The sequence below is a fragment of the Desmodus rotundus genome, chromosome 3, assembly GCF_022682495.2.
Source record: "Desmodus rotundus isolate HL8 chromosome 3, HLdesRot8A.1, whole genome shotgun sequence".
NCBI classification, from domain to species: Eukaryota; Metazoa; Chordata; class Mammalia; order Chiroptera; family Phyllostomidae; genus Desmodus; species Desmodus rotundus.
The window spans coordinates 136,271,931-136,289,854 of NC_071389.1; the positions used below are offsets into that span (position 1 = coordinate 136,271,931).

At 35.7% G+C, this 17,924-nt stretch overlaps 1 protein-coding gene across 2 annotated transcripts in view; it reads right to left on the reverse strand.

Moving 5' to 3' along the window:
* Window positions 1-17,924, reverse strand: part of TBC1D15 (TBC1 domain family member 15) — a 67,188-nt gene that overhangs the window by 29,373 nt on the left and 19,891 nt on the right. For both annotated transcript variants that reach the window (XM_024576482.3, XM_024576483.3), the window contains exons 4-5: window positions 11,666-11,804; window positions 7,549-7,759 (exon numbers count right to left, since the gene is read on the reverse strand). In XM_024576482.3, coding sequence (XP_024432250.1) covers window positions 7,549-7,759; window positions 11,666-11,804 — 350 coding nt within the window. The remainder of the gene's footprint in view (window positions 1-7,548; window positions 7,760-11,665; window positions 11,805-17,924) is intronic.

Sequence of the window (17,924 nt, forward strand, 5' to 3'; positions counted from 1 at the left end):
AATGTGGAGAAGCTTAGCAACCTCAGAGACAACTTTAAACGTTCCAACATTCAAATCATAGGGGAGCCAGAAGGAGAAGAGGAAGACTAAAACACTGAAAACTTAATTGAAAAAATAATAGAGAACTTCCCTAATCTGGCAAAGAAAACACACTTCTAGGAAGTCCAGGAAACTCAGAGAGTCCCAAACAAGTTGGACCCAAGGAAGCACACACCAAGGCACATCATAATTGCACTACCCAAGATTAAAGATAAGGAGAGAATTTTAGAAGCCGCAAGAGAAAAGACAGTTACCTACAAAGGAGTTCCCATAAGACTATCAGCTGACTTCTCCAAAGAAATCTTCTAGGCAAGAAGGGGCTGGAAAGAATTCAAAGGCATGAAAGGCAAGGACCTACATCCAAGATCTTTTGATATCCATCAAACCTATCATTTGGAATGTAAGGGCAGATAAAGTGCTTCTCAGATAAGGTACAGTTAAAGGAGTTCATCATCACCCAGCCCTTATTATATGAAATTTTAAAGGGGCCTATCTAAGAAAAAGATGATGATCAAAAATATGAACAGGAAAATGACAACAAACTCACAACTATCAAGAACTGAACCCCAAACAAAAACAAAAACAAACTAAGCAAACAGAACAGGAACTGGAAATGGAGATCACATGGAGGGTGGGTTATCAGCAAGGAGGGGGTGGGGAGAAGAATGGAGGTAAAGGTACTGGGAATAAGAAGCATAAATGGTAGGTACAAAATAGACAGGGGTAGGTTAAGAATAGTATAGGAAATGGAGAAGCCAAATAACTTACATGTACAACCCATGGACATGAACTAAGGAAAGGGGGAATTCTGGTGGGAGGGGGTGTGCAGGTGCAGGTGAAAGGGAACAAAGGGGAGAAATAAATGGGACAACCGTAATAGCATAATCAATAAAATATACTTTTAAAAAATTTTTAAATTCTAATTCTGATATAAAAAATTATAAGATACAATAGATTAATTTTCTGTTAAAGATCATTAATTATGCTCACCATAATTATTAAGACACACAAACATATTTAAGAAGGTTATAACATACAGTTCAGTAATATTTTTTAGTTCTTGTTTATCAAACTTTGCACACAAGTTTTTCCTATTTCTTAACAGCTACAGAACAAATAAAATTCATTCCAAATAGACAGCTGTCTAATTTCAAGTAATCAGATGAATTATCCATTTTTTCTATTCAATAAGTTTGATAACTTAGTTATAATGAACCCACAAGTTTTGTGTTTAAAATAAAAGTTAAATGTTATTTTGCTGATATCTATCTCTAGTGTATTATAAATGTTTGAGATAAAAACTTTAATAACAGTTATCTCCTCTCAATTCTCACATAACAGGATGCAACAGCAATGGAAGGGGAATATGAAATCCAAAACAGTATCTTATTCTTAGATATTCAGAAACAGTACTTAATCTACAGAGACAATAGGAGCGTTAAGCCCCTTGGCTTTTTAAAAGTAGCTGAGGTTGAGTCATTGGAAGGAGGGGGGAAACATCACTTGAAAATGTTCAACTTTCATTAAACAGCGTTTTTTGAACACTTATGGGGTCACACTCAACAGGAAGACCTAGGGGTTCTCACAAGGTATTTTCAAATGACAGATCAACTTCTAAGTGTGACACCAGAACAATAACTGATGTAGACAACAGTTTTTCCTAGCTGCTGGCACAGTACTTATTATTTTGTTTCTAACAATAAATTAAGTCCAATTATTTCTTTAAAATCCAAATAAAAATTGGTCATGAAGTCAAAACACCAGCTTTGTGTGGAGAAGGGGAACAAATGTACAACCTTCAACTATCTCGACTCAGATCATTATTACAGCTACAAACCTAAAGCTATAGCCAGGAAACTGTAGAATGGAAGAAATGACTGCCTAACAAACAAGCAACCACAGATAATTTTTAAAAAGGAAGGATTTTTTTTTATACCTAATGCTCTATGAAGAGGGGCTGGGAGAAGCTCTAGGAGGAGAGATATAAGAAATTTATGACTTAGTTGTCCCTAAAGAAATCAACAAAACATTTTTTTAAAGTACGTAAGTCAAAACACAAGTAGTATATTGGTAGGCAATTGCAGAGCTCATCAAAAAGAGGGCTGGCATTCTAAATATTGTTCATTTCCACCTGCCAGGTTATCACATTGATTTAATCTGGGAAGATTCAATGTTATAGATTTATAAGTATTATATTTATGTATTCTGGAATTATTATGGGTTTTAGGAAGTTGATCTCTCATGATAACATTATTCAAGACTTTCAAGCTCACTGCAGTAGTAAGACAAAACTTTTAATGGTACTAATGTTAGTAATTCTACCAGAGCCCACTAAATGGCTTAAAGAAATCCATAGTCTAGTATCACAACTATTGAAGCCTATCTCCTAAAAACTCTCAAGTACTTCCCAAGCTTTTGAGGGAGCCTCTCCCAAAGACCTCAGTATAAGTTCAGAAATTATTAGAATTTAAGAATGTGTGTGCACTGAGATGCAGAAGTAACTATTTTATATTGCCACTGAGAATGACCAATATGTAAAGATAAAGCAGTAAAAATTTCATTGCAAAAGTTATCAATCAGGAAGATTACTAAAAGGGTACATAATATTTACAACAAAACTATACATAAGATTGGCTCATACAAAGTGGGGCAAAATTAGGTTTACAGTTGTGAGTACACAAGAGTTTATTCTGTATTATTAGTTATTAATTGTATTTTCCATATGAACAACCCTTTCCATATGAGAGATAAATATCTCTCACAGGAAATAAATGAGGGTATGTAACTTAATCTTGTCAATAACTGATACAATGAGTTTGGCTTTTAAGAAGAACATTTTACTGCTTGGAAATTTATGTATTTATACAAAAATGGCCCAATATATAATATATTTTTTACAGTGTTTATTAAAGATTTTATTTATTTTTAGAGAGAGGGGAAGGGAATAAAAGAGAGGAAGAGAAACATCAATGTGTGGTTGCCCCTCGGGCACCCCCTACTGGGGGGACCTGGCCCGCAACCCAGGCATGTGCCCTCACTGGGAATCGAACTGGAGATTCTTTGGTTTGCAGGCTGGTACTCAATCCACTGAGCCACACCAGCCAGGGCGAATACACAATATAATTTTAGTGGAAACAATAACCTTCATTCATATCCTACAACCAACTTGGCTCCAGAAAGGTCACAAAAATGTATTTGCAGCTCATTTTTTTACCCATCTGTGTGTTCATGCCATTAAATTCATTTGGGGAAGTGTTAGAAAGACAACATGGCCAAAGATGCAAGCCACATTCTTCAATTTACATTAAGGAGAGAAAAAAATAACATGGCCTGACTGATTTTTCCTCTATTGGTTTTGAACTCAGAGGAAGACAAGGAGGGAGTGTCCAGACATAGACTGGCTGGCATCCCAGTGACGATGTTTAAACCAAGGTTTTCCTAGACTACTCTTCCTCCTTTTGGTCTCTACAACAATCTCTACCACAGAAATATGACTCTAGAAACATCGTTTTCCTTAGGATAACTACTACAGTGACAGAAAATGAGAGCCACATGGCTGACACCCAGTTTAAAAAAAAATGGGAGGGGGCATATCTGGGGATTTTTATTTCTTTGGACTTTAACTTAATTGGGAATTCCATTTATTTGGATAATAACTAATGAACACAAATAATAATGAACTCTAATATCTCCCTAAGTATCTGATAATGGCAATTTGAGACTTCTTTTATATTGGTGACTGCTTGTCTGGATTATCTACATTCTAACACTTGGACTGAACATATAATCTCTGGTGAACTATGAGGCTCATAGTAATTGGTCAAAATTTATGATAGGAAAGAGAATAGGGAGTGCTAATTTTCAGCTAATTGAACTCCAAGGACAGAGGAGCCTTGGAGTTAAAATACCTGATGTACTATTCGTATACATATAAACCCTTCAGGTGGCAAAGAGTAAACTGACCCCCACTGTCACAGAAGAATACACAATGGAGGAGTGCCTGGTACTGGGGTGTAGCTTTCGAAGGACTTACTTTAAACTGCTATCTCCTCACCCCAAAACAGCCACATCCTTGATTGACCAGATACTTAATGATAAAGCCCAATGGGAAAAGGCAAGAGAATGGGAAGAGACAAGAGAACAAAGTGTAAGGAGGTTAGTCTCCTCTGCTTTTTCTCTCTGACCAGGTCATTAAAGACAGTAGTTAATCAGATATGCTCATATAGTGTTCCATTTTATTCTCCACTTATTTAATCTCATCTTCTCTCAGGGCTTCAATTACTACTGACACAAAAAATTATGTATGTATGTTATCTTATTAATTATCCTATTATATGCTCTCATAATGCTATATGTCTCTTATCAAATAAACTTACTACAGCTGAAAATTTACACATATTTGTATAAGCAATGTTAGTCTCTCCCACAATAGTACAAAATCCATGAAGGCAGGGTTCATATCTTTTTTCATTATTGCTCTCTTTCCAGAACTGGGCACAGTTCCTCAAAATAAATTAGTTGTTGAATTAAAAAAAAATAGGGGGAGAAAGAGGAACAGCATTCCCATAATTTCATGTTTCCAAATGGAAATAGGCACTTGTTCTAAAAAACTCTCTTTCCTCACAGGGACACATCTGATTGCTGAGATCACGAAAGAATAAGATGGATTCCTGGCATAATCCCACCCAGCTCTGTCCTTCTCTTTGACCTGCCTGCCAACAGAAAAAGTGGTCTCTAGTCTACTCTCATTCCCACTGTAAGTGATCTGTCCTCACTAGGGAGACCTGCAGTTGTCCAAAAGTGACAAAAACTAGTTGACTTCAAAACAAATTCGGGGTGAATTATTATGCAGCCGTGTATCTAAGCCTCACCAATAATGGTATATTTTTTATCACTAACTGTCTGATTTTTGTATTTATTTCTCAACTATTTACAAATGCAGGAAAGCAAAAGTTTCACTCAGAGCCCTCATTAAAACATCACAAGCACACCTTCAAGCTACACAGTACATTATAACGGGATTGCTGTAAATCCTTGAACCCATCCAGGATAGAAAACTCCTACCTCTTGGACTAAAATTGTTTCCTTCTATTTTTCTCTTTGGAATCACACAAAACAAATGTACAATTTACTTATTATAACAACACTTTCAAAATTATTTGTAGAAGTTAACGTGCCATTTATTCATTCAACTAAGATTGACTGTGCAAATATGTGTTATGCACTGTGGCTAGAACTCAGGAGACAATGTAAATAAGACAGAAGCAATCCCTGTCTTTATGGACTTACACTCTAGAGCAGAATATTAAAGAATAGACAAAATTATTTTACTCTGTTAAGGGCCATGAAGGAAGCTAACAAGGGACTGAGACAGTGAAAAGGAACGCGCATGGGAACCTACAGACAATGGGAGAGGAGACATGCAGGAAAGCCCCTCGAGGAAGCGCCATTAAACTCAGACCTCCACGATCAGAAATCAAAAAAAATATTCCACATAAAAGAAACAGCACATGTAATGACCCTAAAGCAAGAAAGCACTGAGTGCTTTAGGGACTGAAAGAAAACCATGTGGCTAGACTACAGAACAGAATAGTGTGAGATGAGGTTTAAGAGATGAACAGAACCAAGATAGGGCAGGAAGTTTGGGTTTTATTTAATGTTACACCAAAACTCCTCTTCTTCAAGTTAAATTGCCACATCCTTCTAATGTTTTTCATGATAACATTTTGATTGTTTCATAACACTAGTCATATTTTCTGTGTAGTAGTTAGTCTAACACATTTAAAAAGAAATGCTTAAAACTAATTCTCCAAAGTATGACCCCACCAGTGAAGAGCAGAGAGGTTCTACTTCATCCTCGATTCTATGCTTTAATCAAGTCTCAGACTGAGTGAGCTCTTTTATGCCTGTTACATCACAACACTGATTAATACTGAGCTTGCTATACAGCTAAAACCCCAAGTCTTTAACACCTGCTATTCAGAGAGCCAAACCTTCTGCCTCAATCATGACAGTGCCCCTCCTGAAATCTATTTAACCCCTTGGGTGGTAGCCTATTCATAGCTGCTCACTTGAAGTTCAAGATCCAAGTACTACCAATCAGACCGGACTTTCTTACGGTTAATGGTACTGATCAGCATACCTAGTGCCAGGCAGAAGTGATCAACATGATAGGGGAGTAATTTCATTCAAGAAAACACAAAGAACACAATGTCAATGTCTTCCAACTTTTGGATCACTCCTAGCTTTTTATATAATCTAAATTTAGGTACGATAAAGTAAGAGCATTTCTCTATTTTCTATTAAAAAGTGAGGACATTATTAATGAAGTTAACAATCATCCCTTCAGTTCCCCATGCTAAAAAATCTCAACTTCCTTCTTTTCACCTCCACATATCCAATCAGTCACAAACTCCAACCTTAAACATTTGTCTAACACTTGGATCTTTCTTGTCACCCTCCTATTTCATGCCATTATAATCTCGTCTGGATGACTGCAACAACTTGCTGATGTAATTTACAAACTCCTTCATGTTCTGGCCTTTTCCCAGCTCTTTGGTCTAATCTCTGCATTTGGCACCCTCCCTTCCCTCACTATGCAAACCTGTGATATTCAATTACTGTTCTGACATTACACCACGTTTTACGCTCTTCCCTTTACCTAAAACATCTCTCCCTCTTAATATTTCCTTCCCTTTCATGCTAATGTTCACTCATTTGTGAGGTCTGAATTTAGATGTCACTTCCTCAGAAGGTATTCCCTGACTCCTACCCAATCTGCAATCTGAATGAGGTACACTTCCTCTCTTCCTGGGAGATGCCAAAGTACCTACCTCATACCTCCTCCACCTTAGGTCCTGAGTTTTAATGCCATTTAGTGGTTGGCAACCTTCACAAGGATGGAAACTCTCAGATATCCAGAAATGTGCCTGTTTTGTTCACTACTAAATATCAAGCAACTAGCACAGTGCTCTGAACATAACTGATACCCAAAATATATCTGATGACAGCGAAAGCAAGAGAGACTATGTGTATCCAAAGGCACAGAGATGAATAAATGTAAGATACAAGATTTCTGAAAAATGAGGAAGCCCTATCTGCCATACTTATAAATTATAAAGGGCTTAAACTTAAGGGCCCAACTTAAAGTTTGCAACACTTCAGATAAAAATTCTACGTTTAAAAGAAACTATGTAATAAAAGGTAAATTTGGTAAATACATAATCCGTAAGTTATTGATGAATCATCATTCATTTAAATGTGCATAAAAATACAGAACACTCTTTTCTTTAAACAGTAATAAGGTGATAGGTAGCTGATACACATCACTCAAATGGAAAAATTTTATGCAGTTATTCATCCAAAGCAGTCAAACCTCAGAAAAATCAAAACTGCTTGTGCCCTGATACACACACAGGTTACTGATATCCAATGACAAGTAAAAATATTTTGTCTTGGGACCAACACAACAATTCAATTTTAATAAGTAGAAAGTAATTTGATACTTACTCACACAATACCACATATTTTTCAAGAGAGTCAATCAGTAGTTTGCTGTCTCCTTGATGAAAGTGCAGAGCGGGGAGAACGACGTCGTCCTTTAGACAGAATACCAGATATGACCAGCCCATACCCTCTTTGCTTTGCTTGATTGATTTCAGGTCTGTCAAACTGAACAGGAATGACCATTTGCTTTTCCCATTTCTATGACTTGGAGTATCTTAAAAATAAGAAAGTGGGGCAAAAAATTTTTTTCACCTTTTTAAAAGGTACTCACAGTGATCTTCATGATTGATTAACAGGAATTTGTTGACCCTAGGGTATGACTATACCATTATCACTATGGCTTCCACCTGTATTAAAAATGGCATCATAGTTTTTAAAAGAATAATTTCTTAAATAATGACCCTATTGCACAGAAATCTGAAAGGTTATCCACATTTAAATATAAGCTTTGCCCAAAATGAACACAGTTTTGAAAGCAGGCTGGCTGGTCTGAATTTGCAGCACCACCACCTTACAAACTGAATGATCGGAGTAAATAACTGAACTTTTCTGAGTCTCCATTTCTTCATCTGTAAAATGGAGATAATTATACTTACTTCCCAATGTTATTCTAAGAATTAAGACACACAATACCTCTCAACTAACTAGGTACAGTGCAAAATATACAGTAAATACTCAAAAAATGTTCATCTTTTCCACTCTCCCCAAATATGAATGGTATGATGCTCTTGGACAGTCATTTAAAACAAAAAGCAAAATCAAAGCCTTTATTTCCCTTACTTCCTTTTGCAACTATTTCTACTAGATTACACTAGTAGAATATGGGTAAGTATACCAGCAAAATAATTACATTGGAATGAATAAACTATTATTTTTTGAAAACCCCAAAAAACAGTGGGGAATTAAGAGTGAAAAGATCTCTAAGTTGTGAATGTTTCAAAGAGAATGAGTACATTAAATCTTCCTGCTAAATCAATCTGTTACTAAATTAAGACCTCAGTTCAAACCAACTATAGTTATATGAAAATAAAGCATTTTCTGAGTTTGTGGGCTGTTTACAGAAGCTTTAAATCCTAAGTGTATGAACAATATCATAATTGATAACAAGCAACTTAAAGATTACCTATTTAAATAAAAATTTAGAGAATGGGAAAATGTTATGCTTCTCTCATTAATGCATATAATTAATTTCTAATCTATAATTTCCAATCATTTTATTTTAACATTTTAACTTAGACATAAGCATGTCACATCTCCGAAATTTTTTAAAAATCCTTTCCCTAATGTTATTTCCTAAGAAGTGTCATACTATTCTGTTATTCAAGATCTTCATTAATTCTGTCCCATACTATCAGTTCTACAAAGATAAACTGCATAGATAATACATGCTTCTAGAACTCAACCAAAGCATAGGTCAATTGGTATTAACCTGCATGTATATCACCTTCTTATATAGTGAGGAACACTATAGCTCCATCACCTCCAAAAGATCTTTTAAACTGACGCAAAGAAATCTGTAACTTACAGAAATCTCTACCTGTAAGGAATACAGGCACAATCACTATTTCATGGACACTCTGGCAAGTACCCTTTCAAAGGAACCCCAGAAAGGCTAAAGTAACACACCAGTTCAAATGGTGAACTCATATGTAAGGCTACAACTAGGTTAAGTGCCATGTTCCCACTTGGCTACTACACATCATGTTTTACTGGAATTTATATAAAGCTGATAACACTACTACGAGCTAAAATCAAAATGAGAACAATTCTACAATTCCAACGTCTTCATGAATCATTTAAGTGTGAATATACTTGGACTACCTAGAAAGGATACATATTATTATATGATCTGCAAAGACCAAAAATATTTTCATAGCAAAAGAGCAATGAATAACTAGATATAAACAATTCTTTACATAAAACTCTTAAATTATGCAAAAAGTGTTTAACCCAAATTAATGTAAGAAAATCATGTGGAGAATATTAAATAATAAATGCAGGTTATATGAATCATGAGGGAGTTTGTACATTTTCAAAAGCAAAAATTTTACACAGATTTTCCTTCATTAATGAGAGACAACACACATTACATATTAAATAAAATAGAAAATGCCTCACACGTTTCCTTAAACTGCTGATAAATGATAAGAGAAACATTTCAAGTCAATTCTAGACATTCCTTTAATAGAATATAAGCTTCATGAGAACAGGAACTTTATCTTGTTCACAACTTCATCTCCAGGTCCTAGAAGAGTGACTACATACAATCAGTACTCAAAATGCTTAGAATAAATGAATAATCTAATATCAAGGCAACATGAAAGTAATCTTCAATTTAATCTATCACTAATAGCTAACCAGAAATAAATGGTTACAAAGAAAAACTAACAGAAACCAAGAGTTAGCTAAAATTTTCTTCTTTATCCTTACAGAAAGGTAAACAAAACTAGTTCTGATGAACTTACTACGTTACCAAACACGTGTGAAAAACATCTCCAACACACTGAATTAACATCAACGATATGACATTTTAGATACTGCGTTTAGAGAATCCCGGCAGTCTGTTGCTCTGGGAATATGTATTCCCAAACATTTGATCTGGTACATAAAAACAAAGACTTAGCAGCAGAAACTCTTAAGAAATATAAAGTTGTGGGGGAGGGAGGTGGGTTCAGCTGGGGTGGGGTGGAGGGATGGGGAGAAAAGGCATACAACTGTAATTGAATAACAATAAAAATTTTTTTTAAATGGAAACATAAATATATATTTTATATATATATATATATATATATATATATATGTAAAGTTAAGTAAGTCCCTGATACTCAATTTTTTAAAGGTTTATTCCAAGTTTTCTTTGCGAATCACCAAAGAGTTAAAAAAAAAAAAAGATTATAATAATGAACAAGAAATTTATTTTAAAATGCTATTTAAAAATATGAAAATGGCCCTGGCTGGTGTGGCTCAGTGGATTGAGCACCAGCCTGCAAACCGAAGGGTCACTAGTTCAATACCCAGTCAGGGCACATGCCTGGGTTGAGGGCCAGGTACCCAGTGAGGGGGTGCATGAGTGGCAACCACATATTGAGTTTCTCCCTCTCTCTTTCTCCTTCCCTTCCTCTCTCTCTAAAAATAAGTAAAATCTTTATAAAATTAAACAAATAAAAATATGAAAATGTTTCATAATGGCATCTTGTGAATTACAATTTACTTCTTAATTGCCACTGTTTCCAAGAAATGATATAGTTCAAAACACAACTATTATATATGAGAATTATTCCCCAGGCCACATATAAAAATAAAATTTACTTAGTAACAATGCTATATAAATGTAGCAAAACATACTCCAATAAGTTCTGGCCAGCCTTTTTGAATCTAGTAAACATGGATGAATTCCTATATTCAGATCAAAATCATTAAAGAGTTAAAATATACTTTTCATTATGAAATACGAATGAATCAATAGGAAAAAAAAAACATTTTAACTCTATACAACTGTTTAATGTTTTTAAAAGAGCTCCATCACAAATAACTGGCTACACATCACAAATGGGCTAGCTAAGATCACGTTTGCAGTAGTATATGTGTTCTATCAGGCTGTAAGCCTGGCTTTTCGTTGCTGTTGTATACAGGCAGATAATTGCTGCACAGCAAGTACAAATTTAAATACATATAAAAGAGAAGAGTCACTGAACTTGTATAAAGGGGAGACTGTGTGAGCTCTGAAGATCCCAGTGAACACTGAAATTAGAACAGATGGTTTAGTAGCATACACCATCTCCCCCTGGTGCTTCAGAATAAAATAACATTATTTTTTATTCTACTAGATTAAGAAAAAAGTGCATGAGAGAAAGCCGAAGCAATTTTCTAAAGTGTTTCTATTTTCTGCCTTAAATAACTACAAAACAGAAAAAGGTTTTGAAAGCCTTTTTTCATGAATTCACAATCAACAAAACAACAAAAAGAGAAAAGAAAAGAGAATATAACTAAAAAAATATGAGTTATATGTATCAACCAAAGCATCCTTTTTTTCTGAAGAATCTGAAAGAATTGCTTTGCACTTCTGTTTACATTATATTGCAGCAAATCAGTTGAAGATTTCAAAAGATTTAATTCATACCTCCATTAGTATGTGGTTTCTTTTTAAATGAAACTGTATTAACCATGTCCCACTCTGCTTCATAACTGTTCACATGCTCCGGTCCTCGATGAGCTCTTTCTTTTGGGGCCTGGGTCCATTCTACAACTGAACTGGAGTCCTAAAACAATTATAACACATAAAATATTTAGGGACTAAAAGTAGAATTTAATTTCAATCAGTAACATCTTCTTAGTGTTTATATAAATTAAGTTTGTACATTGTGGCAGGTATCACCAGTGGGAACATGAAACACTATTTCCTATAATTTTCTCCCTTTCCCATCTTTACCAAAAACATAAGAAAAGCTTAAGGATGCAGTTAGGCTTGCCCATGAAATATGAGAAGAAGTCAACTGCAGAACTTCTGGAAAGCTTTGCTTTCCTAATAAAAGTCTCATCCCTTTCCCCCTTTTTACTGCTTTCAATGCAGCTGTGTTGCTTTAAAATATAGCTACCATCTTCTAACCATGAGGAAAAAGGCAAGAGAACCACAGCAAATAGCTCTAAGTCTTCAGACTTCTGATTGAGGAAAACAGCTAACAGGGGATGTATTTATGCAACCACGGGTTGCATATTTCCCTCAATCAAAAGTAGCTAAAAGCTGCAAATAACGTATCCACATGTATAGTTCTACAGGATTTTTCATTTAAAAAGAGGATAAAACCAAAAGTCTAAAATGCAATGTTAACAATTTGACTAAATCAAAAAGTGTAACTTCTATATAGCAAAAGATACCACGCATACGTAAAAGAATGGGTGAAAATATTTCGAAAATATGTAGATGACATAAAAACACCCAGAATACAAAAACAACTCCTACCAATTTATTTAGTAATCAACAAATATCAAAAGAGAAAAATAAGCAAATGGTATGAACAAGCAAGTCAAAGAAGAAATATGAAGTAATATATAGGAAGATGTCCAATTTCCAAAACAATCAAAGAAAAGCAAGTTAAGATGAATTTCAATTCTTTTGCCCTATTCGATAAAAAAACAAAAACACAAAAGACAGTGTGAGGAATGCTATCCCACACTGTGATGACAGTACTTACTCCCAAAAGGCAAGATAAACATTAAAATTCAAAATAGGCACGTGTTTTACCGCAATAGTTCTCTTTTCATCATCTACCCCACAGAAATATTAAGATGCAAAGATGCAAATACAAGAATTTTCATTACAGAATTGTTTGTAAAAGTAAAAAACAATTGGAAATTCCTAATATCCATCAATGAAGAAATGAGTAAATAAACTAGAGAGTAATCAATGAAATACCAAGCAGTAGTTTAAGGACTGATATGTTAGTATTTGTATATGTTCAATATGTAATAGTAAATAAAAACGTTGTCACAATGTGTGCAACATAGCAACTGCATGTATATATGTAATTAGAAGCACAGAGGAGAGAACTAGAGATAAATGGATAGGGAGGAAAACCGATGAATTCTCAAAAGACAATACACTAAAAAACAAGGGCAGATGAAGGACAGGGTTCTAATCAAGAAGGACTACTTCAACCTTCTATTATTTGAATTTTTACAAGAATGCATCCGTGTATTGCTAGCATCGATCTTTTCTTTTTAAAAAGGGGAAAAAATTCTAGGAATGAGAAGATATTATAAAGGCACAGGAAAAAAATAAGAATAGATAGAGACTGAAAAATTTGGGTTGGTGGGACTAAATCAATGAAAGTATAAAGTGTAGTGTTTCTTCTTCCAGGTCCTTAATAGCGAAGCCCCCACATATTTGCCCAATTTAAAAAATACAACCCTTACTGCTATCACTACCAACCCTAACCATCACTAGGAGAGAAAGTTAAGAAGCATCTACAGAACCCCACCTCGTACAAAGGCTTGGAATTGGCTTATCAGGCCCTTTTGAAAATTAGGATAAAGGTCAAGCTAAAAACAGAACTAGTAACAAAAGTCCAGAAGGCTAGAGGTTTACTCATTGGTAAAGGTAACACAGACTATTTCTGGATTAGGAGAAACTAAGCACACTCAGTAAAGGGATAATACACTAAAAACAGGAGAAGTGAAATTCCATCTAAACAATGAGTTGGCGAGACACCTAGCTGCCAAGACTCCTAGCTCTCTTTCTCTACTCAATTCTCACAACACTGGAATCCAGGCTTACACTTTCCAGGCAGGAATCTGCAGATTGTTCTCTGAAAAATGACTAGCCTAAGAGAAAGACCTAGATTTCAATACCAAGGATCCCCAAGGAAAGAGCCTAGCCAGGTCACCCTGAGTCCCTACTATTACCAAGCTTACCCATACCTAGAGAGAGTATAATCACTTTTCTGGGTGTGCTGTTAAATATGAGTCCTATAAAGATCACCAAACATCAAAGGCAAATATCTACACAAAAGACAGTGTCCAAATGAAACAAGGGAAAAGAAGTCAATCAGAGGAAGTAGACTATCTAAAGAAATGAAATCATCAAAAAAAACTATCCTTAAACTCCTTAGAAATAAGGAAGGATACTACATCAACTAAGAACAGGATCCTGTTTTTAAAAGGGGTGGGGAAGAACACAAAACACAATGTCTTAGAAATTAAAACTATAACAAAAATGAAAAAGGCAATAAAAGATTTGGAACATAAACTTGCAGAAATTTCCTAGAAAACACTATACACAAAGAATTATAAAATAGGACAGAAAGTATTTTTAAAAAATACAGGATCAGCCCTGGCTAGTGTGGGTCAGTAGACTGAGCACCAGTCTGCGAACCAAAGGATCACTAGTTCAATTCCCCATCAGGGCACATGCCTGGTTTGTGGGCCAGGTCTCTGGGTTGGGGTGTGTGTGAGAGGTAACCAATGAGATGTTTTTCCCCTTTTCTCCCTCTCCCTTCCCCTCTAAAAATAAATAAATAAAATCTTTTTTAAAGAAATTATAGGACCAGTCCAGAAGGTCTAAAGAATTCATTAAGAAAGAAAATGGAAAATGGAGAAGAAATCATCACTGAAATAACTCAAAAACATTTCCATATTAAAAGTGTCCATGAAGTACCCAGCACAAAGGATTAAAAAAACTGCAAAGGCACATTACCAGAACATATAAAACATTAGATATAAAAGCCAATTCTGAAAGATTTTAAAAGTAAAACACATACAAAGGAATAGGAATTAGAATATATTAAACCTAACAGCAATTAAAAAAAAAAAATAGACAAACCAGGGATGATAACTTTCAAAAACAGGTTGGAAAATTTATCTTCAAACTGTAATTCTATACCAGCCAAGCTATCCAATTCAGAGTAAGAACAGAAAAGTCTACAAAAAGAAGACTTCATTAAGATGAAGGTGTAGGTAAATACAGCTCGCGTCCTCCCATAACAGCAGCAAAAATTACAACTAAACTATAAAATAAGTATCACCCAGAATCACCAGGAAATCGAGCTGTAGGAAAAGTCCAACAACCAAGGAATTAAAGAAGTCGCATTCATTAGACAGGTAGGAGGGGCAGACACATGGAGAAGCGGAACAGGAGGTCCAACACCCATGGTGGTGGATAAAAATCTGGAGGGATAGCACAGAAGCAAGGGATCCCAGCCCCACACCAGATCCCCTGGTCCAGGGACCCAGTGCCAGGAATCTAAGTCTCTGTAACTCTGGCTGTAAAAACCAGTGGGAGGTGGGGTAGTCGAAGAAACTGCAAACTTATCAGGCATCTCCTCTTAAAGAGCCCACAACCAACTTATGACTTACTCAGACTCACTAACTGGGCTCCAGCACTGAGGCAGCAGCTTGAAGATCACCAGTGGCATATGAGGAGAAACTGAAGTGTCTGGCATCAGGGCAAGAGTGCGAGGACAGGTCCCTCCTGGACAGAACACCAGAGGCCAGGCGGTGGCCGTAGTCCTCCCCCACACAGAGCCACAGAGTGGGAAAACCATAACTGAGAGCCCATCAAAGCAGTTCACAAAGGTTGCCCTGCCCAGGCAATTAACTAAAGCTCCATCTGCCGCACCCAACTTATGCATGTGCTTTTCTATATTAGGACACACTACTAAGACAGGGAGTCAAAGCAGCTCTATCAAATACATAGAAACAAACAAAAAGGGAGGCTGCCAAAAGGAGAAGACAAAGAAATATGGCCAAAATGAAAGAACAGAATAAAACTCCAAAAAAAGAACTAAACAAAATGGAGATAAGCAATGTCTCAGATAAAGAGTTCAAAATACTGGTGTTTAGAATGTTCAACCAACTCAATGGGTACCTCAACAGCATAAAAACTACCCAGCCAGAAATAAAGGTTACACTAAGTGAAATAAAGAAAAACTGACAGGCAATCAACAGTAGAGTGGATGAAGCCAAGAATCAAATCAATGAGTTGGAACAAAAGGAAGAAAAAAAATTCAGTCAGAACAGCAAGAAGAAAAAAGAATCCAAAAAAACAAAGATAGACTAAGTAACATCTGGAACAACTTCAAACATACCAACATTCGAATCACAGGGGTGCCAAACAAGAAGATAAAGAACAAAAAACTGAAAACCTGTTGAAAAAAATAATGAAAGAAAACTTCCATAATTTGGTGAAGGACATAGAATATAAGCCCAGGAAGCACAGAGAGTCCCAAGCAAGATGGACACAAAGAGGACCACACCAAGATATATCACAACTAAAATGCCACAAGTTAAAGATAAAGAAAGGATCTTAAAAGCAGCAAGAGAAAAACAGATAGTTACCTACAAAGGAGCTCCCATAAGACTGTCAGCTGATTCCTCAAAAGAAACTTTGCAGGCAGGAAGGGGCTGGCAACAAGTATTCAAAGTCAGGAAAGGCAAAGACCTACAACCTAGATTACTCTATCCACCAAAGCTCTCATTTACAATGGAAGGACAGATAAAGTGCTTTACAGATAAGGTAAAAAAGCTAAAGGAGTTCATCATCACCAAGCCCTTATTATATGAAATGTTAAAGGGACTTACCTAAGAAAAAGAAGATAAAAACTATAAACAGTAAAATGACAACAAATGTACAACTATCAACAACTGAACCTAAAAAAAACACACACACAAAAAAAAACTAAGCAAACAACTAGAACAGGAACAGAACCACAGAAATGGAGACAATATGGAGGGTTATCAGCAGGAAAGGGGAGGGGAGCAAGTGGGAGAGAAGGTACAGTGAATATGAAGCATAAATGGTAGGTACAAAATAGACAGGGGTAGGATAAGAATAGTATAGGAAATGGAGAAGCCAAAGAACTTACATGCATGACCCATGGACATGAACTAAGTGGGGGGACTACTGGTGGATGGGGGTACAGGCAGAGGGGGATAAAGGGGAGGAAAAAATGGGACAACTATAATTGTATAATCAATAAAATATACTTAAAGAAAAAAGAAAAAGATCAAAACGAACATTAAAATGCAGAAATTCACAACTATCAACAACTGAACCTAAAAAAAAAAAAACTGAGCGAACAAGTGGAACAGAAACAGAATCATAGATATGGAGATCAGTTGGAGGGGTACCACTTGGGAAGGGGAAGAGGGTGAAGGGTGGAAAGGTGCAGGGATTAAGAAGTACAAATTGGTAGGTATGGAATAGGCAGGAGGATGTTAAGAACAATACAGGAAATGGAGTACCCAAAGATCTTACATGCATGACCAATGGACATGAACTAAAGATGGGACTGCCATAGGTGGCCCGGCTAGCTCAGTCAGTAAAGATGGGACTGCCAGAGGGAATGAAGGGTTTTGGGGGAAAGGGGGCAAAGAAGGAAAAATTGGCACTGTAATAGCATAATCAATAAAATATATTTTTAAAAAAGAAAAGTCTATAAAAAGAAATGTATTTGCTTACATATACCTTTTTTCTCAGGAAGCACTAGAACTACACCAAAACAAGGGAGTAATGCAAAATAGGTAGATAACAACATAGGATATAAAAAGCAGGGATTAAAATATCGGAAATAGGAAAACAGAATTTCCAGGATAATTGCTGCACAGGAAACAAAAGAGCAACCAGTTCAGAGTGAAGCTAGTAAGACTCTGGTAAGAAAGTCTCTATGAAGATGAAATCAGAAGATCATCTATGTGATTAAATACTTTGAGAAGAAATGTGGACAGCAGAACCAGAATTTCAAGATGAAAGTGAATCAGAGATAAGATAGAGCTAAATCAACCTCCCATAGTGAGAAGTCAACACATGATACAAATGTTATAATACAAATAATCATAAAACCCAATGATTCCACTCCCAGGTTTTCAAGAGAAAATACATGTCC